Here is a 27,485-nt window from a genome sequence, read left to right on the forward strand (position 1 = left end):
TAGCATTGTAAAAATTCATTGTATGGGTCAAAATGATCGATTTTTCTTTCATGCCAAAAATCATTAAGATATTAAGTAAAGATAATGTTTCATGAAATATTTGGTAAATTTCTTGTTTTTTTATTAGTAATATGCATTGTAAGAACTTAATTTGGACAACTTTAAAGGTGAGTTTTAGTTGATTTTTAAATAGGCCTACAGTACATACTACGATATATGTTTTGGAGAAATATAACTCTGAATAGTATTTTTTTTGTAAAATAATGTTAATATTTCATGGGGTTTTCACTAGCCTACATATTTCAATAAGAGACATAATTTATGTTATATTAAGCCATACAACTCTTAATAGCCTGGGTTCCCGTTCAAGCTATTTGCTACTGAAAATACAGGAAAGAGAGAAAAAAAAAATAGAAGTACAGGGATGAAATAGTGAAGTTTCCTCTTAAACTGACTACTTTTTTATAATGGTATTATGTATAAAAACCATTGTTCTTTTATCTTCTCGTAATACACTTACATTCAGCTTTAACATCCCTTTCCTGAGCTACTTAGTGTCGAGTGGAGACAAGAGCAGAAAGAGGTGATAAGAGTGTAAAAATTCTGGTGACCAGCCAAGAGAAATGGACTGCTTCCTTACTCATATAGTCAACTGTGTGAGTCCAGCACCTCTGAGCATGTAAAGCCTGAGAGCTGACGGGCCTCATTGTTCCAGGCTCAGCGACCTTTCCACGGGGAGTAAACTGGACGTGGGTGAGTAGGAGGGGGGCACATCCGAGGATTGTTGGAGGTCTTTGAAACTATTAAGATGAGGGAGGGGAATAGATAGAGGTGGGGGGACACAGGGAACAGAGGGGAGTGGGCTGACAGGAGGAGGGAGGGAGAGGATAATTTTTCAAGATGGGGGGCGGAGAGTTTCCATAAGGCACCAGAGAGCAACGGCTTTACAACATCTTGTTCTCTTGTGTTTTGAAGAGCACACAAATATGGTGGTGCTGAGGTTGGCCGTGCTACTCCAAGGGCTGCTTCTCGCAGCACGATGTGAGGTCAGAGCCAGAGACCCGGAGGTAGAGGAAGAGGACGAGCTGAAGGACATGTCAGATGGTCGTGGATGGGACCATAGAGTTCCACTGGCTGGGTTTGGAGCACCTCATCATGGTCAAGGACTAAACAGGCAGAGCCCTGACGTCTATGGATCCGTCCACCATCCACTCGGTCATAGACACCATGATCCCACTCCTGGACATTTTTCTCCGGACATCCCTGAGGGAACAGGGGACCCATCAGATCCATCAGCTGCAACTGAGACCAGGGGCTCTTTACTTCGTACTGGGTAAGTGTTGTTGTTCCTCATGCCTAATTTGATTCAAACACAGTTGTGACCACATTGTACAAAAACAGGGGGTTGACCACCAGGGTAATACTTCCATAATCTGGCTCATTATGTGCATATCATAAAAAAACGTGCATGGTTTGCATGGTTTTAGAGCTCATTATTTATCCTGGAGAACCACCCAGGTTGAAGCAGTGCAGCAACTTGTGAGGTTGTAAAAACAAAGTTAAGCTGAGTGCCTCTCTATCATTTCCTCAAGTTTCTTATCTCCTTAACTATCACTTTTGATCAGTTTAATACATCCGAGCAGAATAAAAAAAGTCTCTATCAAAAGAATATGCCACATGAGGCTGAAGCAGAGCAGCTTGTGAAGCAATGGCTGTGAAAACAAAGTGAAGTTGGGTTCCTCTGCATCACTTCCTCAAGTTTCTTATCTTGCCCATCTCTGTTACAATCAACTTTTGGCTGATGTGGAGGCTAAACAGGAAAAGCAAACATTTGGAGGTACCTGTTACTAAGAAAATTCTGTACTTGAAGGTCTCTTAGACCCTATGTCAAGAGTGCCCATATGTTTTCTCTTAACTCTGGCTAAGCCATATAATTCAGCCTAATTACCTGGAGCACATAGGAGCTGAATGCTTCCTGCGCTTTGAGATCAGACTCAGTTTAATCTTTGTACAAGAGCTGGGTCACTCTTTACGTCAACCCGCATACATACATTACACTCCAATTTGCTCAGCAGACTTGAGTCTCTGATAACACTCTCCCCATAGTCTTTGTATTTAAAATGTTGTCATTGTGATTAAAGGAAGAACATCTGGTTTGGGTCCGATTAGGATCCCATTATGGCCTTATTCAGAATTGAACTGAGAATTGCGTTTCATGTGGTTACTGAAGTGGGGTTTATTTGATTTGAGGTAACAAATATTGTACAGTAATTTATTCATTACAAATTCTAATTCTTAAGACAAAATTACAGAAATTTAACATCTGTAGGTATAGATTTTAATTAAATATGTATTTTTTCAGAATGAATTATCAGTAAACATCATCATACACAACATATGATATATTTACAGAAACATTTAATGATTTTAACGATCATTTATTTAAAATCAACCTGAAGAAATTAGTAGCAGTTGCCAAGTAACAATAAACATTATTATATATAAATTATGCATTTACAGGTACACTACCAGACAAAACAGTAATAATTTTGTTTTGTTTGTTTTTTTAAGAAAAACTGCTCACCAAGCCTGCATTTATTTGATCCAAAGTACAGCAAAAACAGTAATATTTTGAAATAATTTTACTATATAAAATAACTGTTTTCTATTTGAATATATTTTAAAATGTAATTTATTCCTGATTTCAAAGCTGAATTTTTAGCATCATTACTCCAGTCACATGATCCTTCAGAAATCATTCTAATATTGTGATTTGCTGCATAAAAAAAATATTATTATTATGTTGAAAACAGCTGCGTGGAATTTTTTCAGGTTTTCTACTTTGAATAGACAGTTCAGAAGAACAGCATTTATCTGAAATAGAAATCTTGTCTAACATCATAAATGTCTTTTTCATCACTTTTGGTCAATATAAAGCATTCTTGCCAAATAAAAGTATTATTTCTATCATTTGTTACAAAAGCCCTTTATTTCAGATAAATGCTGATCTTTGGCTCTTTCTATTCATCAAAGAATAGAAAAAAAAAACAGTTTTAAATGTTGATAATAATAATAATAATAAATGTTTCTTGAACAGCAAATCAGCATCTTAGAATAATTTCTGAAGTGACACTGAAGACTGGAGTAAGGATGCTAAAAATTCAGCTTGAAATCACAGAAATAATTATATTTTAAAATATATTAAAATAGAAAACAGTTATTTTAAATTGTAAAAATATAAAAAAGTTACTGTTTTGCTGTAGTTTGGATCACATAAATGCAGGCTTAGTGAGCAGTAGAGATTTCTTTAAAAAATCGTACTGTTCAAAAACTTTTGACTGGTAGTGTATTTACAGATAATTATTATTAAACAATTGTATTTCCAATTGCAGTGCTTAATCTTTTGTATTTTGATGTTTAATCTTTTATCATTAAAGCCTAGATTAGGGTAACTTGAAAGGTTTGTTAAACAACAGGTGGACTTTAGGGGAGGTCTTGGTCTGTGGATGAAAGAAAAGATCTTTTTTTTAGAGATGTGATGTCTTGGCACGCATGGACAGCTCTGAATAGTTAGAAAGACAAGCAAAGCGACAAAGAAAAAGTTTGATGTCCAGGTGCACAAAATTAGAGAGAGCTTTAGTACTAACGCACAAGGAGGAAAATAGTTTTGTGCTTTTGTGGAAAATTGAATAAAAATTGTCGGAAATCATTTAAATAGAAAATTTCACTTCACAAAGTTTCTCAAGCCTTCTGAACAAAAACAGCTGTTGGAAAATCACAGCAAATCAAATGTCAAAACAAATGACACGTTCTTGTAAAACTAAACCTTGTTTTGCCCAAGTCAAATAATCAAGACACACATCTTTTGTCATTGAAATCCCCTACATTTATCTGAATGTGGATGTTCTGATCTGACACTCTATGTCTCTATGCTTGTGTATACGGTTTCTATATTTCACACACTCTTCTTTCTCTGCTGTGGTTTTAGTTAATCTGCTTTCATTCTGGGTCCATCTCAGGAATCAGGTCTAGCTTATGATTTGGCCCTACAATTGTTTGTCATACTTCTTGGGTCTTAACCAATCGGAACATAGGTCTGTCCATCAAAAAGCCTGGTTTCTTTTTGTGCTCAAATCAATATAAACTCACTACTTCATTTGTTTATAATGGGCTTCATTTTTTGGACTAGAATGAGGAGAATGACATGGATGGGGAGAGTTTTATCTATTGCAGCTGCTGTACAACAGTGAGAGGCAGTGAGAACCTGTATAGAGGATTTAAAGTCAAACAAAATCCTCCATTCAGCCTTAATATTTCAACTCTGTATACAGTATAAATGTCTGCTGATAAACACATCAAAGCAAATTTTCAAAGCTCTTTGATTTGTAACAGGCATTTGTATATATGTTTCTCTCTAACTCTTAATATGTTATGACTTGGGATGTTCACTATTTTACAGTGTGATAAGGAAAATATACTTCATTGAAAATAGACTACCATTCAAGATTTAAAAAAAAGAGAATATAATACTTTTTTCCCGGCTTAGATGCAGTGAATTGGTCAAAAGTGAAGCAAATGATACAAAATAATACAATTTCAAATAAATTATGTTTTTTCAAAATTTTTATTTCTCAAAGAATCCTAAAAAAATGTATTACAATTTCCTCAAAAATAGCATCACAACTGTGTTTAACAAATGTTTCTTAAGCCGCAAATCAGCATATTACAATGATTTCTGAAGGATCATGTGACACTGAGAACTAATCACTGAGTTATGATGAATAAATTAAATTTTAATAAAAATGAAAATAGAATATATTTTAAATTCTAATGATATTTCACAAACATTACTGTTTTTACTGTTTTGCAGCCTTGGTGAGCATAAGAGACTTCTTTCAAAAACATTAAAAAATCTTACTGACCCCAAACATTTAAACAATGGTGTACATTATCTGAAAGTAAATGATATCCTGTTCAGTTTAGCCTTTTTAAGTAAATATATATTGTCTTTTGCATGTTTAGATATTTGTATTAAAAACAAGACCAAAATTATTTTTTCCAGTACACTATCTGGAAAATGACAGACCAAAAGACCAACGGAAGCTATGAAACAAAGGGACTAAAGGTTAGAGGTCATGTCAGTCTGTTTGCGTGGAAGTCCGTGGGTATCTTCGTTGCATAAGGATCCCAGGATAAGGGAAGTTTGCTGGAGGGATAAAGCGTCAGACGCTTCCTTCCTGTGAGGGGATGCTAATCGGCAAAAAGCTAGAGGAAAAGCAGTGTGCTTACATCAGAACTATATGGCAGGAAGTGACATAAAATCTGATTTAAGCCTGAAAAGGTGCTGATTAGGGAAAAGGAGCTGTTGTATATGAGTATACACCAGTGGTTCTCAAACTGGGGTATGCGAGGGGGTAAGTGAACAACACACCGAAATGTAACGCTAATTTAATTATTTTAAAATTAAATAACATTCAACTGAGTGTTTCTCACAAGCAAAATATATAAGCACGTGCCTCCTCTAGAGTACAAATATACCTGCCTTACTTGCAACTATATATATATATATATATATATATATATATATATATATATATATATATATATATATAGTTGCAAGTAAGGCAGTGGTTCTTAAACTTTTTTATACCAAGTACCGCTTCAGAAAATATTTGGCTCTTCAAGTTAGCCACTTTAACATTAAATACACAGTTTGAACATTAACACTGCACAGTGCTTACAAACAAGTAAATAAAAAACTTAAATAATGATTCAATTCAAATGTGTTTTATCTAAAAGTTCAATAAAAAACTATATTGTACATGTAAATGTAATTTTTTTTTAATAAGAACTAAAACTTTACTTAAAGATTAATTTAAATTGTATTGTGTTTTAACATTAATTTATATTTAATTTAGTGTTTCCTCTGTGTATGACTACTGAGAGCCAGTAGTGGTACTCGTACTACATTTATGAACGTTATAGCGCCAGCTGTGGTCTGACCTCCCTAAAACTTTGCATGCTTGTTTAGAATTACCTGTCACATGTGCTCACCAGGTTTCGTTAAGTTTTACTTTTCGTTTAGGCTTTAGGGTATATTTGGACAGGCCCCTTTTCTAAACGACACCGTTATAGCTTTCCCAAGGGGAAAATTTAAATTTTTTAACATAATTATTGACCAGAGAGAATTGCACTGTAGTGTTTTTTTTTCTAGATTGAGTAAAAAACCTAGAACTAGTTAGGTTTTTTACTTTTTCTTAATCATTAAACAAACAATTTAATTGACAGCAGTGGTTCCAGAGGCAAAGTTGTTCAGAATGAGGGAATGAGGAGGCCTATCGTATGATACAAATCTTGTGCATATATGTGTGAAAAACCATGCAATGTACCATCGTTTACGCCCTTGGAAAATGTGATATTTAGCTCAGAAGCATTCTGAGCTTTTGTTGATTTTCTTTAGAATTTCTCACAAACCTTTAGGGCCGTGAGTGAAACAGGCCCACTGAGTTTTGTTCCGATCGACCTCCGTTAACCTTGTCTAATAGGTGCTCAAAGTTCATCATCCTATGCGTCCATGTTTTTTGAGATGTGCAAATGTTTTTATAGACACTTGTGGAACTTTGGACTAAGACCATGTGTACCTATTCATGTTGATAGGACAAACGGTTGCATAGTTATGGCTGTTATTATTAGTTTTTTTTTCACTCTTATAGCGCCACCAAGTGGCCAAGCTCCATAAGTTTTTTTATGTGACCTCAAATTCAGCTCTTAAATACATGTTGTGAGTTTGGTGAAGATTTTGTTCCATTTAAAAGTTATAGCCATGTCAGCGCCGACAGCCTTGTGGGCAGAGCGCCGACATACAGCCCTGTTGCGCTCCGGGCGTCCCGTGTTCGAATCCCAACTCGACTTTCCCGCCCCCGCCCCCCATCTCTCTCCCACCTCGCTTCCTGTCAATTCTGATCTGTCAAAATAAAGGCAAAAAATGCCAAAAATAAATCTTAAAAAAAAAAGTTACAGCCATTGTATTAAAGGCAGCCCTGCCCCTTTCAAACGTTTTGGCGTTCCATTACGTCGGAAAGTCGAAAGTTCAAGTTTTTTGTTGATAATTATTGATATTCACTCTCCAGAGAATCCTCCTGCCCTGGTTTGGTTCTGATCATGCATTAAAAAAAACTAGGACTAGTTCGCAAATGTAGGCTTGAGTACTATTATCCCTCCAAGTCTCTTACGGTTTGGTCTGCCTGATTACTTTTACGTGGAGACTGCTGATCCTTGGCCAGTCTAACAATTACAATAAGGTTTTAGCACTATGTGCTTGAACTCCTAAAAAGGCAGTGCCATAAAAGGTCAAATCCAAATCCATGACATCCAATAGAATGAAACATATTTTTTGGTCAAAATATGCATCCACTTAAGTGTCATGCGGAAGTGCACATCTTGACCTCTGTTTGCTCACGTGCATCAATGTTGAGGCAGGAGCGACACTAAGGTGTCACAGGATGCATGCTCCATTATAGATTAAAAAATAGGAAAAAATATATATGGTAAGGTGTCAGATCAATAGTCTAGGCAAAAAGTTAAGATGTGCATCATTTAAGCATATAGTTTTTAAGTATAAAGATTGTAAGTATAAGTATATAGATATAGTATATAGGCCTATATATGGTCTAGAATTAACATCAGTTACACTGTGATTCAGTTTTTTTTTACAAGAAAACTCATTAAATGGAGAAAGAAAAGTAAATTGATTACATTTACAAACTACCTAATTTGATTTCCTTTTTGTATCAGGTGCCAGAATTCGGCTCCAGATTGTTCCAGCTCAATTTATCCTCTTTTTAGGGTTACAGAAGATAAGGTAAACCAGAGATGAAGGCAGCGAGAAGCAAGTCTGTTGTGCACCATCCTTTAATCCTTTAATCCCAGTCTGCCCCAGAATAAAGCAAAATCACAGACTTGTAAACTATAATGATTCACATGCTTTAAGTAACTTGTCTTGAGATCTTTAATCCCTTTACCGTTAGATCCTAAATCAGTGAGCACATTACAGTCAGCTTAGTTATCAAGACAAATATAATGTCTGAGGAATGACCAAGTAACGCTGGAAATACTCTTTGGGTTAACTCCAAACACTTTTACATCTGCAATACGATTCCCCTCTGTTTGACATTTTACCAGAAAACTTACTGTGTTGCACAAGAATCAGCACTAGGATGTTTTTCCTTACTGTGACACATTGTATACTGAAAATGTGAGTTGTTTTTTGTCACAGTTTATTCTATTTGGAGACAAGCAGTAAAAGTGTTTACGTAAAACTGACTGTGGCATATGGTATAAAATTGTATTTTGTTTTAGCTCAGACCTTGCATAAAGCTCTCAAGGATAAATCATGCTGTAAGTTTCATAGTCTAATGATCTAAGATGCATTAAGTATTACAAATCATCCTTAAAAAGTGCTGTTGCTTGCTTCTCTTCATGTTACCATCCCAAGGACCAAACAAGTACGTTTGGCTCATAACTGAAGTGCAAATTTGCTTAACTGATTCATTTGACTTGTTGAATGTGTCATGGTCTATGGGTTCAAAACCGTATGATACGTTACACAAATCAAAAACGCAACCTGGCGTAATCCCAGTCATTTAGTCATCAAAATTCTTTCGAAAAGTACCGGTCCTGTTGACCTGATCTGCCCTACATTCATGTTTGATTAATGGAGAGACCAATACAGAGTTTCTCGTTCTCAAGCTCATACCGAACGCATTAACCATTGACCATAGACTGAACAATTACACCCAAAACAATTCACAACTCGGCAGTGGATGTGAGGGATTTGGCAGGGAGGTTTTGACCTGTCTTGCTAGTGGACTATGAATCATACATCAAGAGGATTGAGCAAGTTAAAAAAACCTATTGCAGGCTGATGTTCCTCCTCAGAGGGCCATTTCCAAATACATCTACCCACAGAGCCTTATCTGTCCAGCCTTTAACTTCAACAAACCTCTGATCTCTGCTCAGTGTTACTAGTTTACTCGTAATCAGCAACAAAGACTCATGTCAAAGATCAGCTCTAATGATGTAAAATAACTGCAGCTCATCATCATCAGCTCTGCCGTACGGTGCCCGCCAGGGGACACCTTCGGTTCACTTATGTTTGTCGTGGCCACGACATATAAACTCGTGCGGAATCATGATATTCATGTTCCACGTTTATATGTCGTGGCCACGACAAACATAAGTGAACCGAAGGCGTCCCCTGGCGGGCACCGTACTGCCGTGACCTCAGGGAAAAAAAAAAAAAAAAAAAAATCACAGCTGGACCCAATGAAATCTTAGTGCTGTGTTTGTCTTTCTGGTCAGCCACCCTCAATCATAACCAACCTCTATAAACCTGTGATGTGGTACGGACCTTCTTTGCCCTTTGTGAGATACAATGACCTTTCCATTTTGTTTATCTTCTCCTAATTTTTCCCTGGATCAAAAGAGGGCTCTGTTTTTCACAGCATGGTAGGTCAATGGGGAGCTTTCCATCTCCCTCACTACCAATCAGATCAGGGATGCCATGCTTTCAACACTATTATAAACAAGTCATTGCTGTTGGCACCTAGACACCTATTCTTTGGTTTCTGGTTTGAAAGGAAGCAACTGTGTGCCAAAACAAAGTGGATATGGAGGACACAGTGTGTTGATATGAATGCAAACGTTTGCAATGGTATTGTTATTATTTCCAGTAACTAAGAAATAGGTTAGGTTTTTCACATTTTAATTAAACTTGGGTTAAAGGATTAGTTTACTCCTGATATTTTACTCACCCTGTGTCATCCAAGATGTTTGTGTCTTTCTTCAGTCGCAATAAAATTAAGGTTTTTGTAGAAAAAATTCCAGGATTTTTGTCCATATAGTGGACTTCAATAGAAGCCAATAGCTTGAAGGTCCAAATTGCAGTTTCAATGCAGCTTCAAGGGTCTTATCTAGCAGAATGATTTGTCATTTTCTAAAAAAAAAAAAAAAAAAAAAAAAAAAAAAAATTATATACATTTTAACCTTAAATGCTTGTCTTGCATTAGCTCTGTGATGTGCGTCGACTTCACACATAATGTAATCACTTTGAAAAGGTAACACATGGTTAGTTCTTGTCTGTGTACTTCCGTTCAAAAGGAAAAGGGCGCTTGACTTTCTTTGCATGTTCGCTTTGTAAACACTTGGTACTTTCGTTTGTCACATGTGACCTTTCAACGTGACTACGTAATGTGTGAGGTTCAGCTAGTGCAAGAAAAGCGTTTGTGGTTAAAACTTTTACAAAAAATAATTTTAAATAAGAAAATGACAGATTGTTTCGCTAGATAAGACCATTATTCCTCTTGTGGGATTGTGTAGTGTCCTTTGAAGCTGCATTGAAGTCTACTATATGGAGAAAAATCCTAGAATGTTTGCTGCAAAAAGGTTAATTTCTTTTTGACTGAAGAAAGAAAGACATGAACATCTTGGATGACATGGAGGTGAGTAAATTAAAGAAATAGTGTTCAAAGAATAATGTTTTAGTGGAAATATATTGCTAATTCTTACTTTGTTCATCCCTAATCTCATAGTATTGATTAGATACATCACATCCAGTCTGATGGTTGCATAGAGTCCATCTGTAAAAGTTAAACTACATTCAAAGCTCAAATGGATCTGAAAATTCAGCATACACACATGATTGGAATTGTTTAGAAGTTTCCTGCTTGTAATTTTAAACGGTGTTTTAAATGGGCACCACTTCTAACCCTGAAAAGAAGTTATCTATAAAAGTTTAAAGTGTATAAGAATGTAACGTCATGTTTAGCAACAGACAACAAATCATAAACTGCCTCAGTGCTTGCCTCGTTAAATATTCATGTGCTTTGTATAGTCACAGAACTTTTATATACAGAGGGAAACTCTTAAAAATGATCCTGGGTAAACTAGTTATATTGTAAAAAGTAAGACTTTGGTTTTAGCTGTGGCCTAAATGCCAAAGGTTGCGGGTTCATGTCTCAGGTTCGGCAGGGATTGTAAGTGGGGGGAGTGGATGTACAGCGCTCTCTCCACCCTCAATACCACCATGAGGTGAGTCCCTTGAGCAAGGCACAGAACCCCCAACTGCTCCCCGGGCGCCACAGCAATAGCAATATGGCTGCCCACTGCTCTGGGTGTGTGTTCACAGCGTGTGTGTGTTCACTACTGTGTGTGTTCACTTGGATGGGTTAAATGCAGAGCACAAATTCTGAGTATAGGTCACCATACTTGGCCTCACGTCACGTCCTTTCCTTTTCCTTTTCCATTATCCACTATAGGGAAATAACGAGAAGAATAACAATGTGCAGTAAATGCTAAAACTGTTTGCATTACAAACCAGTGTGTTTATAATTAAAATAATTATGGTAAGAAGCCAATTTGCAATATCAAGCAGCAAAACAAGCTGTTTTATAAAGCTAAAAATAGCTGGATGCGGATCCTGGAAGCCAAACCCATAAAATTTACAAATGGCTGCGCCCACTCTTACGTGAGGAAAAAGGTGGATAGCGTTGGTGCAGGAATCCCATATTTTTTCTTAATGTTGCTGTAATTGGTGTTTATTCTAAGAACTCTGAGGAAAACATCCGGGAATTGATTCATCAAACTAATTTGAGATCACTATGGATTAGGGCTGGGCGATTAATCAAAAAATAATCGAAATCGACATTCAGAACCTATAATCGTTAAAATTTTTCCAGGAAGATTATTTCAATTACTTTCCCTTTAAAAAACACAAGCGCTCCTTTACGTTATTCCGCCGACATGTCGATGGAGAGCTTAAACAGTATTTATACAGTAAAAAGTATTTACAGGATATACAAGGGTAATTTTATTTAGAGGAGATACTGCTTATTTTCTACTTTTAATATGAAAAACATTGAAAATTATTTATTTTGTTTCCGATAGTGCAAGTTATTTATTTTCACTAATTTAAGAAAAATGTGACTTTTCGTTTTAAGCAATGCTTGCTTTAATTTCAGTTGTTCAACACTGATGTTCAATTAATAATCATAGATCGTAGATAGTGTGTTTCCTTCAATTATTTTAAAATCAAGTAATGCACCCTTCATCCAAAAATCTCTCGCTTGTAATATGTGAACATATATACTGTACAAAACTTGTCAGTGAACTATGAGGGCAAAAAAATTATTATATAAATATAATTTTATTAATAAATAAAATAATCGTTCATTAATCGTAATCGGGTTAAAATGTTCAATTAATCGAGATTTTGATTCTAAGCCAAATTGCCCAGCCCTACTATGGATGCATTCCAAGAAACACATAAAGGGCTCAATGTGTCATTTGCTTGATATTTGCATGTAGACAATGAAATATCTTTAGGCTTGACTCTGAGAACTAGGAGAAAAGGTTCAGCTAAACACAAGCACACAAAAATAACTGTATTATTGCAAAGCGTATCAGTACAATAAACCTGTGGCCTTGACCGAACTGAATACTTCCGATGTTTTCTAATTACAGAGCATACATACTAAGTTGTGTGGCTGACGTTGACTCTCCCTTCCAGGAATTGGTGTGCGTTTGTTCACAAGCGTGCTGTTACTGTGGCAGTATCCTGTGGAACTGAGAAGTACACTATCAAGTCCCAGAGCCCCTGTCCTAACGGCACCCCAGACTGTCAGCTAATCATGTAAGTAATACATCATATTAAAGGTCTACTGAAGTGCTTTGAAACTTGCAGCGTTATTCTGTGTGTTGGCATAATTTCAACTGAAACAGGAGGACAAGGCGGGGCATATCAAGCAGTCCTGGCTCCTATTTTAAATTGCCAATAACGTATCGTTTATGTCACAGCATGGGCCAGAGCTGTTAAGCTCAGTAAAGCCGCATTTGACTGCATCTGACAGCCACAATCTCATCCATATCATTATGAAATATAGCATTCAGAGTAGAATTCAAATTTGGGCCTGATGCTTTTTTACATGACAGTGTGAAACATGACTTCTTTCGCCCCAATGGAAAGCATATTTACACTTTCTGAATTGTTCCCTGTCCCCTATATAGTGTACTACGTGCCACTGTACAGAAAATACTAATTCTGTGAACAAGTAACTGATTTCAACCGCAGCTTCAGCGTGTATTTATAGTTTAGGAAGCGGGACGCTTCAGATTCTAGAAAACATTTGATTGGACAGAAAGTTTGATGAGAAGCTGAAGTGCAGGGTGATCCATATTGGTAGAAGTTAGTTTTGAATGCTTATATCTTGTAAATGCAAATGTTGTCATTGTTTTGGAGCACAGTAGCTTAAGGCTAACACATTCATACTAAAAGCCAAAAAACTTCAATTTTGATATTATGGGGACTTTAAAAGTAGATCCCTTCATTTTTATGTAGGTACAAGCTGTCCACTCGGCCAGTGTATAGACAGAAGGACCAAATCTACACTTCACTGCTGTGGCGATGCTGCCCTGGGCATGCTGGGAAAAACTGTGAGGAGACAGGTACTGATGAGCTTTGTCACAACGGTGCTTAAGGCAATACTGGAACCAAGAACAAGTGCTTGCTTCAAACATCAGTGATAAACTGTTTTGCTTCTACACTGCTGTTGCCATTTCCAAACATTTTGACATGGTGTTATTCTTCTCTTGTATACAAGTAACAACATTAGAGTTTTGAATACACTGCTTGGCCAAAAGTATATAAACATCCCCCTTCTAATAAACAAGCTTGGCTCTTTCATCTACTGTAAATTGGACCAAATTGTCTTAAAGGGATAGTACACCCAAAAATAAAAATTCTGTCATTAAATACTCACCTTCATGTCATTCCAAACCCATAAGACCTTTGTTTATTTTCGGATCACAAATTAAGATACTCTGGCTGAAATCCGAGAGCTTTCTGACCCTGCATAGACAGTAACGCAACTGACACATTCAAGCCCAGAAAGGTAGTAAGGACATCGATAAAATAGTCCATGTGACATCAGTGGTTTAACCATACTTTTATGAAGTTATAAGAATACTTTTTGAGTTCAAAGAACACAAAAATAATTACTTTATTCAACAATTGCTTCCCTTCTGTGACAGCCTTTGATGTGCGGTAGTTGCGTTGCTGTCTATGCAGGGATAGAAAGCTCTTGGATTTCATTAACATATCTTAATTTGTGTTCCGAAGATAAACAAAGGTCTTACGAATTTGAATCACCATGAGGGTGGGTTTTTGGGTGAACTATTCCTTTAAATGTATATAAAATGGCTGATGTAAAAGGTGTTTTTCACTGGTGAGGTGTCATATGTTCTTGAAAACATAAGAATGGCAAACCGGTCAAAAATACTTCATCTCTGTGTTCGCTGTGCTCAATGTAAATCACAGATGGCCACGTCTCTGAATCTGAAGACCCCACCATGGCAGGCACAGTATTTCCGGGAGGACCTGAAACAACAGACAGACGTATGTCATGTAAAAACTCTTTCATCTTTAAATGATTTAAAGATCTATAAATTGAATAATCTCTAATACAACATGGATAGTTGCAGCACTGTACCTGTACAGCATTCTAGCCATGCATGGCTATATGTGATCCTGGACTACAAAACCAGTCATAATGGTCATTTTTTTGCAGTTGAGATTTATACATAATCTGAAAGATGAATAAACAAGCTTTCCATTGATGGTTGGACATTTGGTTGAGATACAACTATTTAAAAAAGCGGATTCTGAGGGTTCAAAAAATAAATAAAAATATGGAGAAAATCACCTTTAAAGTTGTGCAAATGAAGTTCTCAGTAATGCATATTACTAATCAAAAATTAAGTTTGGATATATTTATGGTAGGAAATTTAGAAAATATCTTCATGGAACATGAATTTTACTTAATATCCTAATGATTTTTGACATAAAAGAAAATTAGATAATTTGGACCCCATAAAATGTAGTTTTGGCTATTGCTACAAATATACTCATGCTACTTAAGACTGGTTTTGTGGTTCAGAGTCACATATACCTGTGACAGACTGACACAGGCCTAGCTGCTGAAACAAACTGAGGAAATGACAAAAGTGTGTTTGTGCAAATATTAGCTGGCTATGGGAATGTTATTTCCCCACATGGGAGGACGGAAAAGGGCGTATGAGCATTCTGTAGGCAAGGGGCGAGCCCACACAGGGTGTTAACGTGTATGACTGTGCTTCAGTCCAAGCATGGACAAAACAAAAACCTTCTTGGGTAAATACACACATGCACTGGAGCACACTAGAATAATAGCACGTTTCAGAGGAGGCCGTCAAATCCACAGCTCCAAAAATAATCCTTTGAGCCGGTTGTTGAGACACAAACAAAGGCTTTGGACACAAACTTGGAAATTCCCATGCTGCTGATTAATCTGATACTAAGCACTCCTACTAATGACCTTCCTGAGATTCAGATGGACAGGTCAAAGTGCACAGGTCACATTCATGCAGCGAGAAACAAAATAAGAAGAGCTGCCTGATGGCAAAGGGCTCATCAGTCAATACAACCACAACGTCACATAACTGTTTTTTCTTCTCTTTTCTTAGAATATAACAAACTAACTCGGGAGAACAGAGAGCAGAATGATTACCAAATGTTTGGAGGTCCACTGGATGAAGCTCAACAACCGGATGGAGAGAATCAAACTGCGGCAGAGCCCATCGATGACTATGAGCACAGCCGTCATGCTGGCCATGACCACCATAACAATCAGCACTTTGAGAGGAGAGGTATGTTTAATTTTATATGCAATATACCATAATATTATTTTGTAATATATACTCGCAGGTCTCTCTTCCCACTCTCTTGTACGTAAGAACACTATTAAAAAACAAAACATGCATGTTATCCGTACCAGAAACGTGCTTGCCAGACACTTCCTTTGGTTATAATATGCATTGTCAGAGATATTACGTGAATATTATTCTGTCTGTCTCGTCTAGAACCGGTCTCTCTTACATCCTTCTATCTAAAGGATGCCGGATTGACAGAACAGTAAATAATGCTGCAGACTGGGGGAAAACCTCCATTCCTCTGCTATGACAACTCCTACTCACTGTCCCTTCTCATTACTAGTTCCTGCACAGGATATCCTTTCTTTCCCTGGGAAAAAAAGTCCTCCCATACAAACATTGTATGGTTGTGAGTGTGATGTAATTGTCTATGGAAATGACACAGAGGTTCAGATATAGATTGAATCCAGGCTCACACAACACTGAGAAAACTGCTGGAGCTGTATGGACACATTTGTCACATAAATAACGCTTGAGAGCCTCTTTGAAAAGTTTGGTCTCTCACAAAGAATAAGACAAAAGAAGGAAAAAAACTGTGAAGTCTGAATGGAGAATTTTCTTCATTACCCTGTTGTTCTGGGTAGAGCTTTTCTATTGGGTGTAAAATATGGTTCAACTAGCAAAAACAATGTTGTCAGGGTAATAAAACAGGACTTGATCATATATATTAGACTTCACAACACAGGGAAAAAACAGCAGGAGCATAAATTCCGAAGCTTTTCCAGACAGTGTTTTGACAGCATGTGAATAAAGAGGCTAAAAACAGCATATGACCTCTATATTCAGATTCCCAGCAGGGATCTGATCTGTTCTTGCTTTAAATGCTTAACTAAAACTTGTGGACAAACATACCACACACATAGTTTCTTACAACGCAGGGGATGTGAAGGACCTTGGGCTGTTGACAGGTCCGTTAAAAAGTTCAAAGGTCAGATGAATGGCCCACGCTGAACTGGAAATAGAGATATAAATCTTTCCGAAATTATATCAATGTTTCCTCATGAGCAGCACAAAGTCAAACAGAGCACCAAACAGCACCATGGGGAAAAGTATTATCCAAGAATGACAATAGAATCAAATTTCTAATTTTGGCAATGTTTATTATCCTCTAAAAGTATTGTTGCTTAGAATGTTCATACAAAATTGATGTCCAATGAGATCACATCTATTTTAAGGCCAATTCACAATGTCGTCCTTTTTTCTAGATCCTTATGCTGTAAATGAAGGGGTTCCTCAACCTGAAACTCCTTACCTTCACCACGGGCTCTTACCGATCTTGAAAGAGGCTGTGATGTCTCAGCTGCAACCTGTGCTAGAGAACTTCAATTTTACCCTGGAACGGCTTTCTCAGGAGGTGCAGGGTTTGCAGCGGGACATGGCCCAACTCCGACATGAACAGGGGCAGGGGAGGGTCACTGAGTCTCTGGAGGTTGGTGGTGAGGAGCACGATCCACAGGAGGCTTTAGAGGTAGAGTTGAGGGAGAGTTTACAGAAGCTGGAGGAAGTGAAAGCTCAGTTTCACCACCACCGCAATGAGGTAGAAGCAAGGCTCCACGCGCAGCACACCATGCTGCACTACAACCTGACGAATTTCAAGATGGACATAGATGTCAAACTCAAACGTAACCAAAAGATGTTACAGGTCAGAATTTTTACTCAACCTCTAAGCTCTAAGCTCTAAGCTAGCCTTAAAGGGATAGTTTACCTAAAAATGAAAATTACCCCATTTACTCAACCTTAAGCCATCCTAGGTGTACATGACTTTTTTTTTTCAGACAAATACAGTCAGAGATCTATTAAAAAAATATCCTGCCTCTGTCAAGCTTTATAATGGAAGTGAATGGGTGTTGCAATTTTGAAGTCCAATAAAGCGCATCCGTACATCATAAAAAGTGCACACGTCTCCCAGGGGTTAATAAAGGCCTTCTAAAGTAAATTGATGTGTTTGTGTAAGAAAAATATCCATATTTAAAACTTCATAAACAGTAATCTCTAGCTTCTGCTAACTGTCGTACACGTTCACAAGAAAGTGGTGTTCCAGCAGATGACGTAAGACGTACAGTTTAAGTAAAATTTTACATACACCTTGCAGAATCTGCAAATTGTTAATTATTTTACCAAAATAAGAGGGATCATACAAAATGTGATTTTTTTATTTAGTACTGATGTGAATATTTCACATAAAAGAAATTTACATATAGAGAAAATAATAGTTGAATTATAAAAATGACCCCTTTCAAAAGTTTACATACACTTGATTCTTAATACTGTGTTGTTACCTGAATGATCCACAGCTGTGTTTTTGTTTAGTGATAGTACTCTTAGCTTTTTTTTTAACTCTTTCCAACAATGACTATATATGATTATAAGATCCATCTTTTCACACTGAGGACAACTGAGGGACTCATATGCAAGCTTCAAATGTTAACTGATGCTCCAAAAGGCAAGTCTTCATGAAGAGAAGGAAGGAAGATTATTAAGAGCCAGGGGGTGAATACTTTTTGAATTTGTAAATTAGGGTAAATTTAACTCATTGTAACTTGTAAGTATCTTCTGTAGCTTGTAAAGGGCAATACTAAATAAAAAAAAAAGATGATATTTGGGCAAAATAAGAAAAATGTAAACATCTTTATTCTTTTCAAAAGTGTACAATCCCTGTCTTTTGATGCACCGTTTTTCCTTCTGAAGCATCAGTGAGCATTTAAACCTTATGTAATAGTTGCATAAGTCACTCAGTTGCCCTCAGTGTGAAAAGATGGATCTCAAAATCATACAGTAATTGTTGGAAAAGGTTCAAATACACAAAAATGCTGACAAACCAAAGAATTTGTTTGACCTGAACGATTTTTCTGAAGAAAAGCGAGCAGTTTAACTGTTCAAGACAAACAAGGGACTCATGAACAACTGTCGCTAAACAAAAAAAAAAAAAAAAAAAAAAAACTGTGGATCATTCAACACAGTATTAAGAAACTATTATTTTCTTTTGTGGACTATATGGAAACGTCTTTTATGTGAAACATCTTATATAGGTCATTACTAAATAAAAAAATAAAATAAAAAATCACATGGGTTTTGTATGATCCCTTTTATTTAGGTAAAATAATGAACATTTTGGAGATTCTGCTTTTGCAAACTTTTGATTTCAACTGTAGGTAAAAGAAGGAAGTCATGTACACCTAGGATGGCATGAGGGTGAGTAAACCATGGGGTCATTTTCATTTTGTTGACTTTTATATGTGAGGAACTTATGTACTAAATGTGTTTATCTTGCTCTAGGTGAATCTCCACTCTCTGAACACATCAATGTCTGAAGTGCGTCAGGAGCAAGAGAGGCTGGACGAGGAACTTCAGAAGATTGGGCCTGAAAAGAAGTTTGAACCTGCACAGGGTCACCCTTATGAGAGCACAGCTGTTTGGGAGGCCATCACGCGTCTGGACAACAAAGTCATCAACAACACAGTGAGACTTAGTGGCTTAGTTGAAGGCCATGAACAAATGACTGAAAATGTTAAGGACCTCCAGAACGGTTGGAGAAATCTGGACGAGAAAATAGACCAGACTGGGCGCAACAGCCAGGTTCAGTTTATGGAGACCGGTTTAGAAGTGGAGGCAGCCAAGGTAGCAGTTCTTGACCGCATTAATGAGCTAAACAGCAACATTAGTGCCCTCCAGAGCACCGTGCAGGAGATGGAGAGTGATGTTGACTATCTCTATGAAAAGTTTCACAACAATACAAATTCAGCAAGCGGGGATTGTGACTGTATCGCTCTTGGAGCATCTGTGACCCAGTTGGAAATCACTGTAGCTTATGTTAGGGGGATAGCGAATGAAAATAAGTTGGCCCGTGAGCGTGAGTCACAGGAGATGTTGGACAATCGGGACAGTGGTGCCTGGATTCCATCCGTGGAAGATCTGAAACTAGGGCTACTAAATGTGCAAAAGTCCCTTGCTTTTGAACAAGAAAAGAGCAGAATGTTACAGCACAATGTGACCCAGCTCCAGGCCTCTCTCCTGGGCAGCCAGCAGGACATCGAAACCCTCCAAGAGCACGACAGGGCCAAGGGCGAGAAGATCCAGCAGCTAAATAGCATTTTCAACATCTTGCTTCAGGATGCCGTTCGTCACTCAGAGATACTGGAGGTTTTGCTTGGGGAAGAGGTGTTGGAATTCATGGCCTTGTCTCCGGAGAACAAAAGGCGTTTCTCTATACCAGAATTAACTGAAAGCATTAGAGATATGCAAGAGCAGATCAATGGACACAGCCGCAGCTTGGCCTCAATGCTGAACTCGGCTAACCCGCAGGTGACGGCAGCAGATGAGCCCTCAGCGGGCATCAAAAGGAAACGTCAGGATGAAAGGTTTGACCTGTCCGAGGAACTGCCGGAGTACTCTGATAATGACTTTTTGACTTTAGAGAAAATGGTTAAAGATCTTGGAGTTCACATTAAACGGCTTGAGGAACATCGGTGTCCTGCTTGCTGCAACTGCACTAAAACTGGTGCGCAGGTGAAACTGCAGTCTGAGGTGGATACTTTGCGTAAAGACCTTGAGACTCACCTTGGAGTTTTTAAAAGCATTTTCAGTAATACAGAGGGACTTACTGCCTCTGAGGTGTCTGTGGATTTGAATAAACTGTCAGCTTTAATGAAGAGAAAGGAAGCAAAACAACAAAACAGGAAACAGAAGAGAGGAGATAACCGAGCTGTTCAGACAGAAGGACGAGTGAATAATCGCAGCAAGAGGGATGCATCACTGGAGTCCGCAGGTATGGAGATAATAAACATATAGTACCTTTCAAAAGTATTCACACACTTAAATAGATCGTTCATCCAAAAACAAAGATTTTGTTATTAATTACTCACCATTATGTCGTTCCAAACCCATAAGACATTTGTTCACCTCTGGAACATAAATTAAGATATTTTTTGATGAAATTTAAGAGCTTTCTTCTGACCCTGCATAGACAGCAACACAACTGACATGTTCAAGGCAGTGTTCATTTCATAATTTTTGCCAACAACTTTTTTTCACTGACAAAAACAAGACTCATTAAAAATAAAACTCATTTGAAGAACAGAAACTAGAAACTATTAATCTTTTCCCAATGCGTCCTTCCCATTTTCTCGTTTTATTCGTTGACGAAAATGTCAATAGATTTTCGTCAATGAATAAAACAAGTTGAAAATGTTAGGGAGGGATGCATTGGGAAAAGATTAATTCAGAACGAATCTGCCGCGCGGTAAGGTTAGATGAGTACATTTAAACTGCAACATAGCCTATTTGGCGGGACATAAGCTAACATTCACTTGCTGCACGTCTCATAAAATGTTAAAAAAATCTGGGAGTAAGAGAAGAGCAGACATATGGATTAATTTGACGACAAAACAGAGACCTCACTTCACTCCGGTTTTCTGAGCCAACACACAAATACACAAAATGATGTTGAATTGTCTGTTTTGATGAGTATTCGTGTAAACACACACGGTTACGCTAAGAGAAACGTAAAACGGAGAATATCAGACGTGTCTTAGTACATCCATGCATTTGGTTTTAAAGGGACAGCATCCTAATTTAGAAATTGTTGAATACTTTTTTTTTTTTTACAGTTGAACCACTGATGTCACACGGACTATTTTAACGATGTCCTTACTACCTTTCTGGGCCTTGAACATGGTAGTTGTGTTGCTGTCTATGCAGGGTCAGAAAGTTGTTAGATTTAATCAAAAATACCTTAATTTGTAGGGCTGGGTAAAAAATATTGATTCTCCGATTTTAAATGTGCATGCTTCACCTAAGAGGATATGAATATTCACGTCTCCTCCTGAAGGTGTCACCATCAGCTGCTTTTTTTGCAGAAAAACCTGGTGATCAAAAATGATTAGGCTGTAGTTAAGAACTGTTAGTTTTATGGACAGTTAGAATGTTTTGTATTATGATTGGCCTGGTTTGAACGTTTTGAATTTAGAAAAATGTTTTATTTCTTAAACATGTTTGAAGATCTTAATAGATTTCACTGTTGCACATTTATTTTTTTACAGTAATGTGCATTTTGTTTACATGGTGTACAATGGGTGCACATATTTATGACTTCTTGTTACAGTGTTCATTTAAAATAAACAACTGTGTGCACCCTATTATTAATGTAGATGTGTATTTCAGTAATAAACTTAAGTGCAGAGTTTCAGTTACCAGCATTTATATCAAAATATGGATCCCATGTCTGCAAAACTAACATTTCAAGTGAAATATTGATAGCTAATCGATATTGAATCGAATCGAAATCGAATCGTATCAAATCAAAACCATAAAAATAAGAATCGAATCGAATCGCCGAATTGGTCACAATACCCAGCCCTATTAATTTGTGTTCCAAAGATGAACGAAGGTTTTCATTTTAGGGTGAACTAGCCCTTTAAATAACTAAACACAACATTTTTCAGACAGAAATAATGCAGATAATCTGAGCTCTCCCTGTAAAAGTCAATTGCAATTGCACTGTCATGTCCCTTTTTTCTTTCCTCTCAGCATTCATAATTACTTAGCATTGTCTTTTGATTTCAAACAGTGCTTCGTCAGCTCCCAGATAGCCCAATTATGTTCCTGGCCAGCACTACAGAAGGTGCTAATGGATCTGGCACAGTTCTTTTTGAAAGCGTGACCCTAAATCACGGACAGTTATACTCGCCAAAAACAGGAATATTTCGTGCTCCTACTTCTGGTGCTTACCTCTTTGTGGTGACACTGGACTTTGGACCAGGCCCATCTCTGGCTCAATTAAAGAGAGGCGGAGAGGTAGTTGCCTCCTTGCGGCAGAACCAGAGGAAGTTAGGTGCACCTTCAACACGTGTCTGCATCCTGCAGATGGAGCAGGGAGAGGAGCTCCGTCTAGAGCTGGTGCAGGGAACTGTAGAGGGAAACAGCCCACAAGACAACACGTTTGCGGGTCTACTAATGTTGCAGACAACCTGAGAACATACAAGAATGTAAAGGTGCAAAAAGACTGCAAGATGGCAAACAAATCTGCTTTTTTTGCATTACTCACCATTTCTCTTTCACGATCTGAGAGACTGAAACAACAGCTTATGTTGTTAGCAATTGTGACACTGTTTGAGCACTGTTTTCAAGAAATAAGATTTAGATGGTGGAATATAAGGCTACGTTCACACTGCAAGCACAATGTGGCCCAAATCTGATTTTTTTTTCTCATGACAGTGTGAACAGCACAAACCACACTGAATCTGATCTTTTCAATTCTGAAGTGTGCCACTTCTATATGTGGTACTAAATCCGACAGATGTTTTGCAATGCAACCACAGTTTGAAGAGTCACATCGGAATTTATGCGTCACGAATCTGCACTCATGGGAGTCACTTCAAAGATTTTCATATCCAAAGTTATCAAGAAAGTTGAAAAAGACATGGCAAAACATGAGGGCTCGTATCATGAAAGTCAAAACTCTGCTCTCTTCTGCCACATCCTTTTCTTTATTTTTCATATCGTCTTCTCATAATTTCAGTGGCTTCTGTGGCAGATCACATGATAAATGCATAATTTCCTACTAAACGTCCTCCGTGTTTACATCTGTATGACAGCACGCTGCGCAGGTGTTGCCAAGTCTACCGTTTTACCGCAGAATTGGGCTACTTTTTCATTGTTATCGTGGGTTGTTTTTTCAACTCGGTGAGTTGAAGCAACCCCACTAAAGCTATATTTACCACCCGGAACGTAATTGGGCTAGCTTTGATAAGTAATTAGGTGATTTTTTTTGATAAACCTGGCAGCCCTGTTTGTATTGTTTTTTTTTTTTTTGCGCATGTGGGTAATTTCAGAACCAACTGCACAACGGCTATACAAAAAAATAAAATAATCACAACTAAGCAAAAATCAGAATTGAGCACTGAGGTTAGCAGTGTAAATGTAGCCTAAAGGCCCTTGCATATATGCGTTTCTCCATATTTATCAAAATTGGTCACACACAAAGTGTCACAGTGGCTAAGAATCATCAAAACACTTCTCAAAATGATTGCTACAGATGTGAAAAAATTTAACCCGATCCGAATTTAACGACAGATGAAAGTTTTGGAGGCAGTGTGTAAACGTGATTGACACAACATAAGCTTCTATTTATTTTTTAATGTGTGTGAAAATTTCAAACTTAGTGTGCAACTGCCTTAAAGAAGAGTTCACTTCCAGAACAAAAATTTTTAGATAATTTACTCACTCCCTTGTCATCCAAAATGTCATGTTTTTTTTTTTTTTGTCGCACAAAGAAATTATAGGTTTTTTGAGGAAAACATTTCAGGATTTTTCTCCATATAATGGATTCATATGATGCCCCGAGTTTGAACTTCCAAAGTGCAGTTTAAATGCGGCTTCAAACGATCTCAAATGCAGTTGTAAACAATCCCAGCCTAGGAAGAAAGGTCTTATCTAGCAAAACGATTGATTATTTTCATTAAAAAAATGCAATTTAAATGCTTTTTAACCTCAAATGTTGTCTTGCTCTCCCTGAACTCTGTGTATTCTGGGTTAAGACAGAGAGTCAAAAAACTCCCATTGTATTTTCTTGCTCAACTTTAAAAATCATTTCAATATCATCCTACATCTGTACAGAAGTACCGGCCCAGTCTTTGCAAAGTGAACTTGCAAATAAGATCAAACACCCTTAACAAAAAAGGAAAAAAAAATTCTGGGAGAACATGAGATGGGAGTTTTTCGACATACCCTAACTGTCTTGAACTGGAAAAAACAGTTTAGGGAGAGCAAGACAATGGTTTGAGGTTAAAAAGTATAAAAATTGTATTTTTTATATGAAAATAATAAATTGTTTTGCTAGATAAGACCCTTCTTCCTCGGCTGGGATTGCTTGAAGCCACATTTAAACTGCATTTTGGAAGTTTAAATTCAGGGCACCATTGAAGTCCACTATATGAAGAAAAATCCCGAAAGGTCTTCATCAAAAAACATAATTTCTTCACTGAAGAAAAGGAAAAGAAAAGACTGAAGAAAGAAAGACATCTTGGATGACGAGGGGGTGAGTACATTATCTGTCATTTTTTGTTCTGGAAGTGAACTTGGTTTCAGTGACAACTACATGATATTTCTTACAAGTCCTAAAATAGATTTCAAGATATAGTACTTATTCAGTTCACACCAAAAAACAAACAAATCCACAGAAAAACGGTGTACTAAAATTATATTTTTAAAAGATTACATGGAGAAATATTATACAGAGTATGAGGCCTACTCATAAGGCACCCTTTCAACATGGGGCTGAATAAAAAAAAAAAAAAAAATCCAAATTAGACAGGTTTTTTAATATATTACATAGAGATGGGCTGGGTGATACTATGGTAAAGCACATTGAAATATCTACAGGCATATATACAGTATGGTAAAACACGTGCTATCAACATACTTCATAACTCAGAGTACAGTGAAGAGGTGCGTTCTGTGTTTTGATGAAGAACAGAAAGCCATAGGGGATTGATGCAAAATTTAGTTTTTGGGAAAATGCAAACAAAATTGAAATTAAAAAGATCAAATTCTTTAACAAGTAAATGCTACTCAAAAACACTGGAATTGCACAAAATGATTCCTGTTGCTTTAATGTAATCCAATCCTAATTTAATAGTCCGTTTGAATCCCTTTAGCCACTGAAAAGCATTTGATACAGATGATCAATTTCTCAGATTCCTTGTATAGTAAGAGCAACGAGTGTATACAAATGTATTTTTATATCCATCAAATTTAGTGTTTCTCTAGCTAGCATACTGTACTGTATGCTGAAGTTAGTCACTCTGAGATGAAATCATGTTTCCTTTAATAGTTCTATTATTTATTTTCAGAATATTTGAAATACTTTTGTAAGCATGTCAGTAGCCTTGGCATATTGTTTTAATCAAGATGCCCTTTTAGCATTTCAGGGCGTTCTGTTCGGGAAGTATTGCGACACAGCACCTTAGATGTTATCAAAGCATTGTATATTCACACTTCCTGTCTTTAAGGGTCCAGATAGTGGTGTAAAGAACTATTGTAAATTGTTGTGTTACTACTACAAATCACATTGGTCTTTTCAATGGCACTGAGAATAATAAACAAGTATTCTAGAACACAACACTGCATTTGCTAAAGAATGATAAGATTGATTCTGCATGGGGGTTCTGTAAACATGTTATGCAACAATAATGTGTGTTTTGGATTGTAGCAGCTACCAAGAACGTATTTTGGCAAGCCTTACTGAAATATTAAGCAGTGATAACTAACAGATGTTATAGTCGTACCCTTCACCTTCAGCCACCTCGCAAACACAATTAAACACATGATTCATAAATATTGGCAAGGACATATGATCAGATCAGAAGTCACATTCAGTAATCCGTACCAAGAAAGTCCCAGCATCTCTAAATGAAGTGAGCGCAGGAATGTACCTATCCCCCAACAAACACTACCCTGACTGAGTTTGGCATCTTTGAAGGTGTTCATACTGACTGCAATCAGTATGAAGACTTTTCTTTCCCAATTAAAATGAGATGTATGACAGCTGGTTGACTTTATGAAAATATATGGTCAAAGGCTTAGAAAGAATGCACTGGGAATGTTTTCTATTCTGAGGATGTTAAAATAGCATGCTTTAAAAACGCAAACAATATACGGTTTAGGCAATCATTTTGACACTCGTGAAAAATCAAACTGCATCTGAAAAAGCAGCATGCATCTCTTCACTTTCAACCTTCTGTGGGGGACAAGAGAAAAACTACTGTATCCACCTTTTTCTTCCTGTTAGAGTTGGTGAGGCCATTTTTAAATTTGTGGGTCAGGCTTCTGGTCTCATCTGTGTCGTTATTTTTAGCCATATTTTGATGTATTATTTTAATTATGAGCACACTGGTTTGTAGTGCAAAAAGTTGTCATTATTTCCCTATAGCGGCTAATGGACTGGAAGTCTCACCCTTAGGCTTACTCCCGCATTAAAAAAGGTGGGTAGTTAAATTATGATTATTAAATGCCACACATCAGGTTGACAGATAGTCTGCAACAGCTCTTAAATGGACGAGATTATATTGATAGATATTTTTGCTCTTTTTCATCTATTACTATAATATATTACACATCATACATTACAATCACAGTATGCTTTACACAGATTCCATGAGAAGTCAACAGCATTTCATCCATATGGCAGGAAGTATCCCAGAATCTAAAGAAACATATGCAGATAACTTGAGTGTATTTTAAGGCAGTGGGGTTTATGTCAACCTTTCCCAAATCTCCAGAAGATCCCACTTTACTCTTAGTCTGCTGCATTAAATCCAAGGTTGCAATGACACAGCTTTCACAGAAAGCAGCAAATGCACCATTGTCTGATCCAGGAGAGAAAGAGAGCTTGTTATATTTCATACTTGTGTTCGATGTCACCATCACCAACTCTCCTTCTCCTCCTGCTCCTCCTCTGTGAAGGGGACAATGATGTCAAAGACGAAAAAATAAGTCGCTGATCAGATTTTAATGTCTTGAGATTCCACCATTTTTGCTAAAGTCTTCTTGACTCGTAGGATGGTCAGACGTGATGCAGGATTGTGGGCCCAGCATTCTGACATCAGCTTTAACATGGCCCTCAAACACTGGAAAGACAAACTCTTATTAGATCATGAAAGACATTTCTCTTCTGTACACTTTTGAAC

At 37.2% G+C, this 27,485-nt stretch overlaps 2 protein-coding genes across 2 annotated transcripts in view; one reads left to right on the forward strand and one right to left on the reverse strand.

Moving 5' to 3' along the window:
* Positions 1-986: 986 nt before the first annotated feature.
* Positions 987-25,918, forward strand: mmrn2a (multimerin 2a). Its single transcript, XM_073834004.1, has 8 exons — positions 987-1,333; positions 12,566-12,688; positions 13,394-13,500; positions 14,372-14,449; positions 15,556-15,738; positions 17,007-17,443; positions 19,078-20,566; positions 22,367-25,918. Exons 1-8 carry the CDS (start codon positions 987-989, stop codon positions 22,768-22,770), a joined length of 3,168 nt encoding a protein of 1,055 aa, XP_073690105.1. The 3' UTR covers positions 22,771-25,918.
* Positions 24,981-27,485, reverse strand: part of bmpr1aa (bone morphogenetic protein receptor, type IAa) — a 33,864-nt gene continuing 31,359 nt past the window's right edge. Inside the window, exon 13 of the mRNA XM_073834005.1 lies at positions 24,981-27,425. Within this exon, the coding sequence (XP_073690106.1) occupies positions 27,300-27,425 (126 nt within the window). The 3' untranslated portion in view covers positions 24,981-27,299. The remainder of the gene's footprint in view (positions 27,426-27,485) is intronic.

Source organism: Garra rufa, chromosome 2 (genome assembly GCF_049309525.1).
Source record: "Garra rufa chromosome 2, GarRuf1.0, whole genome shotgun sequence".
NCBI lineage: Eukaryota > Metazoa > Chordata > Actinopteri > Cypriniformes > Cyprinidae > Garra > Garra rufa.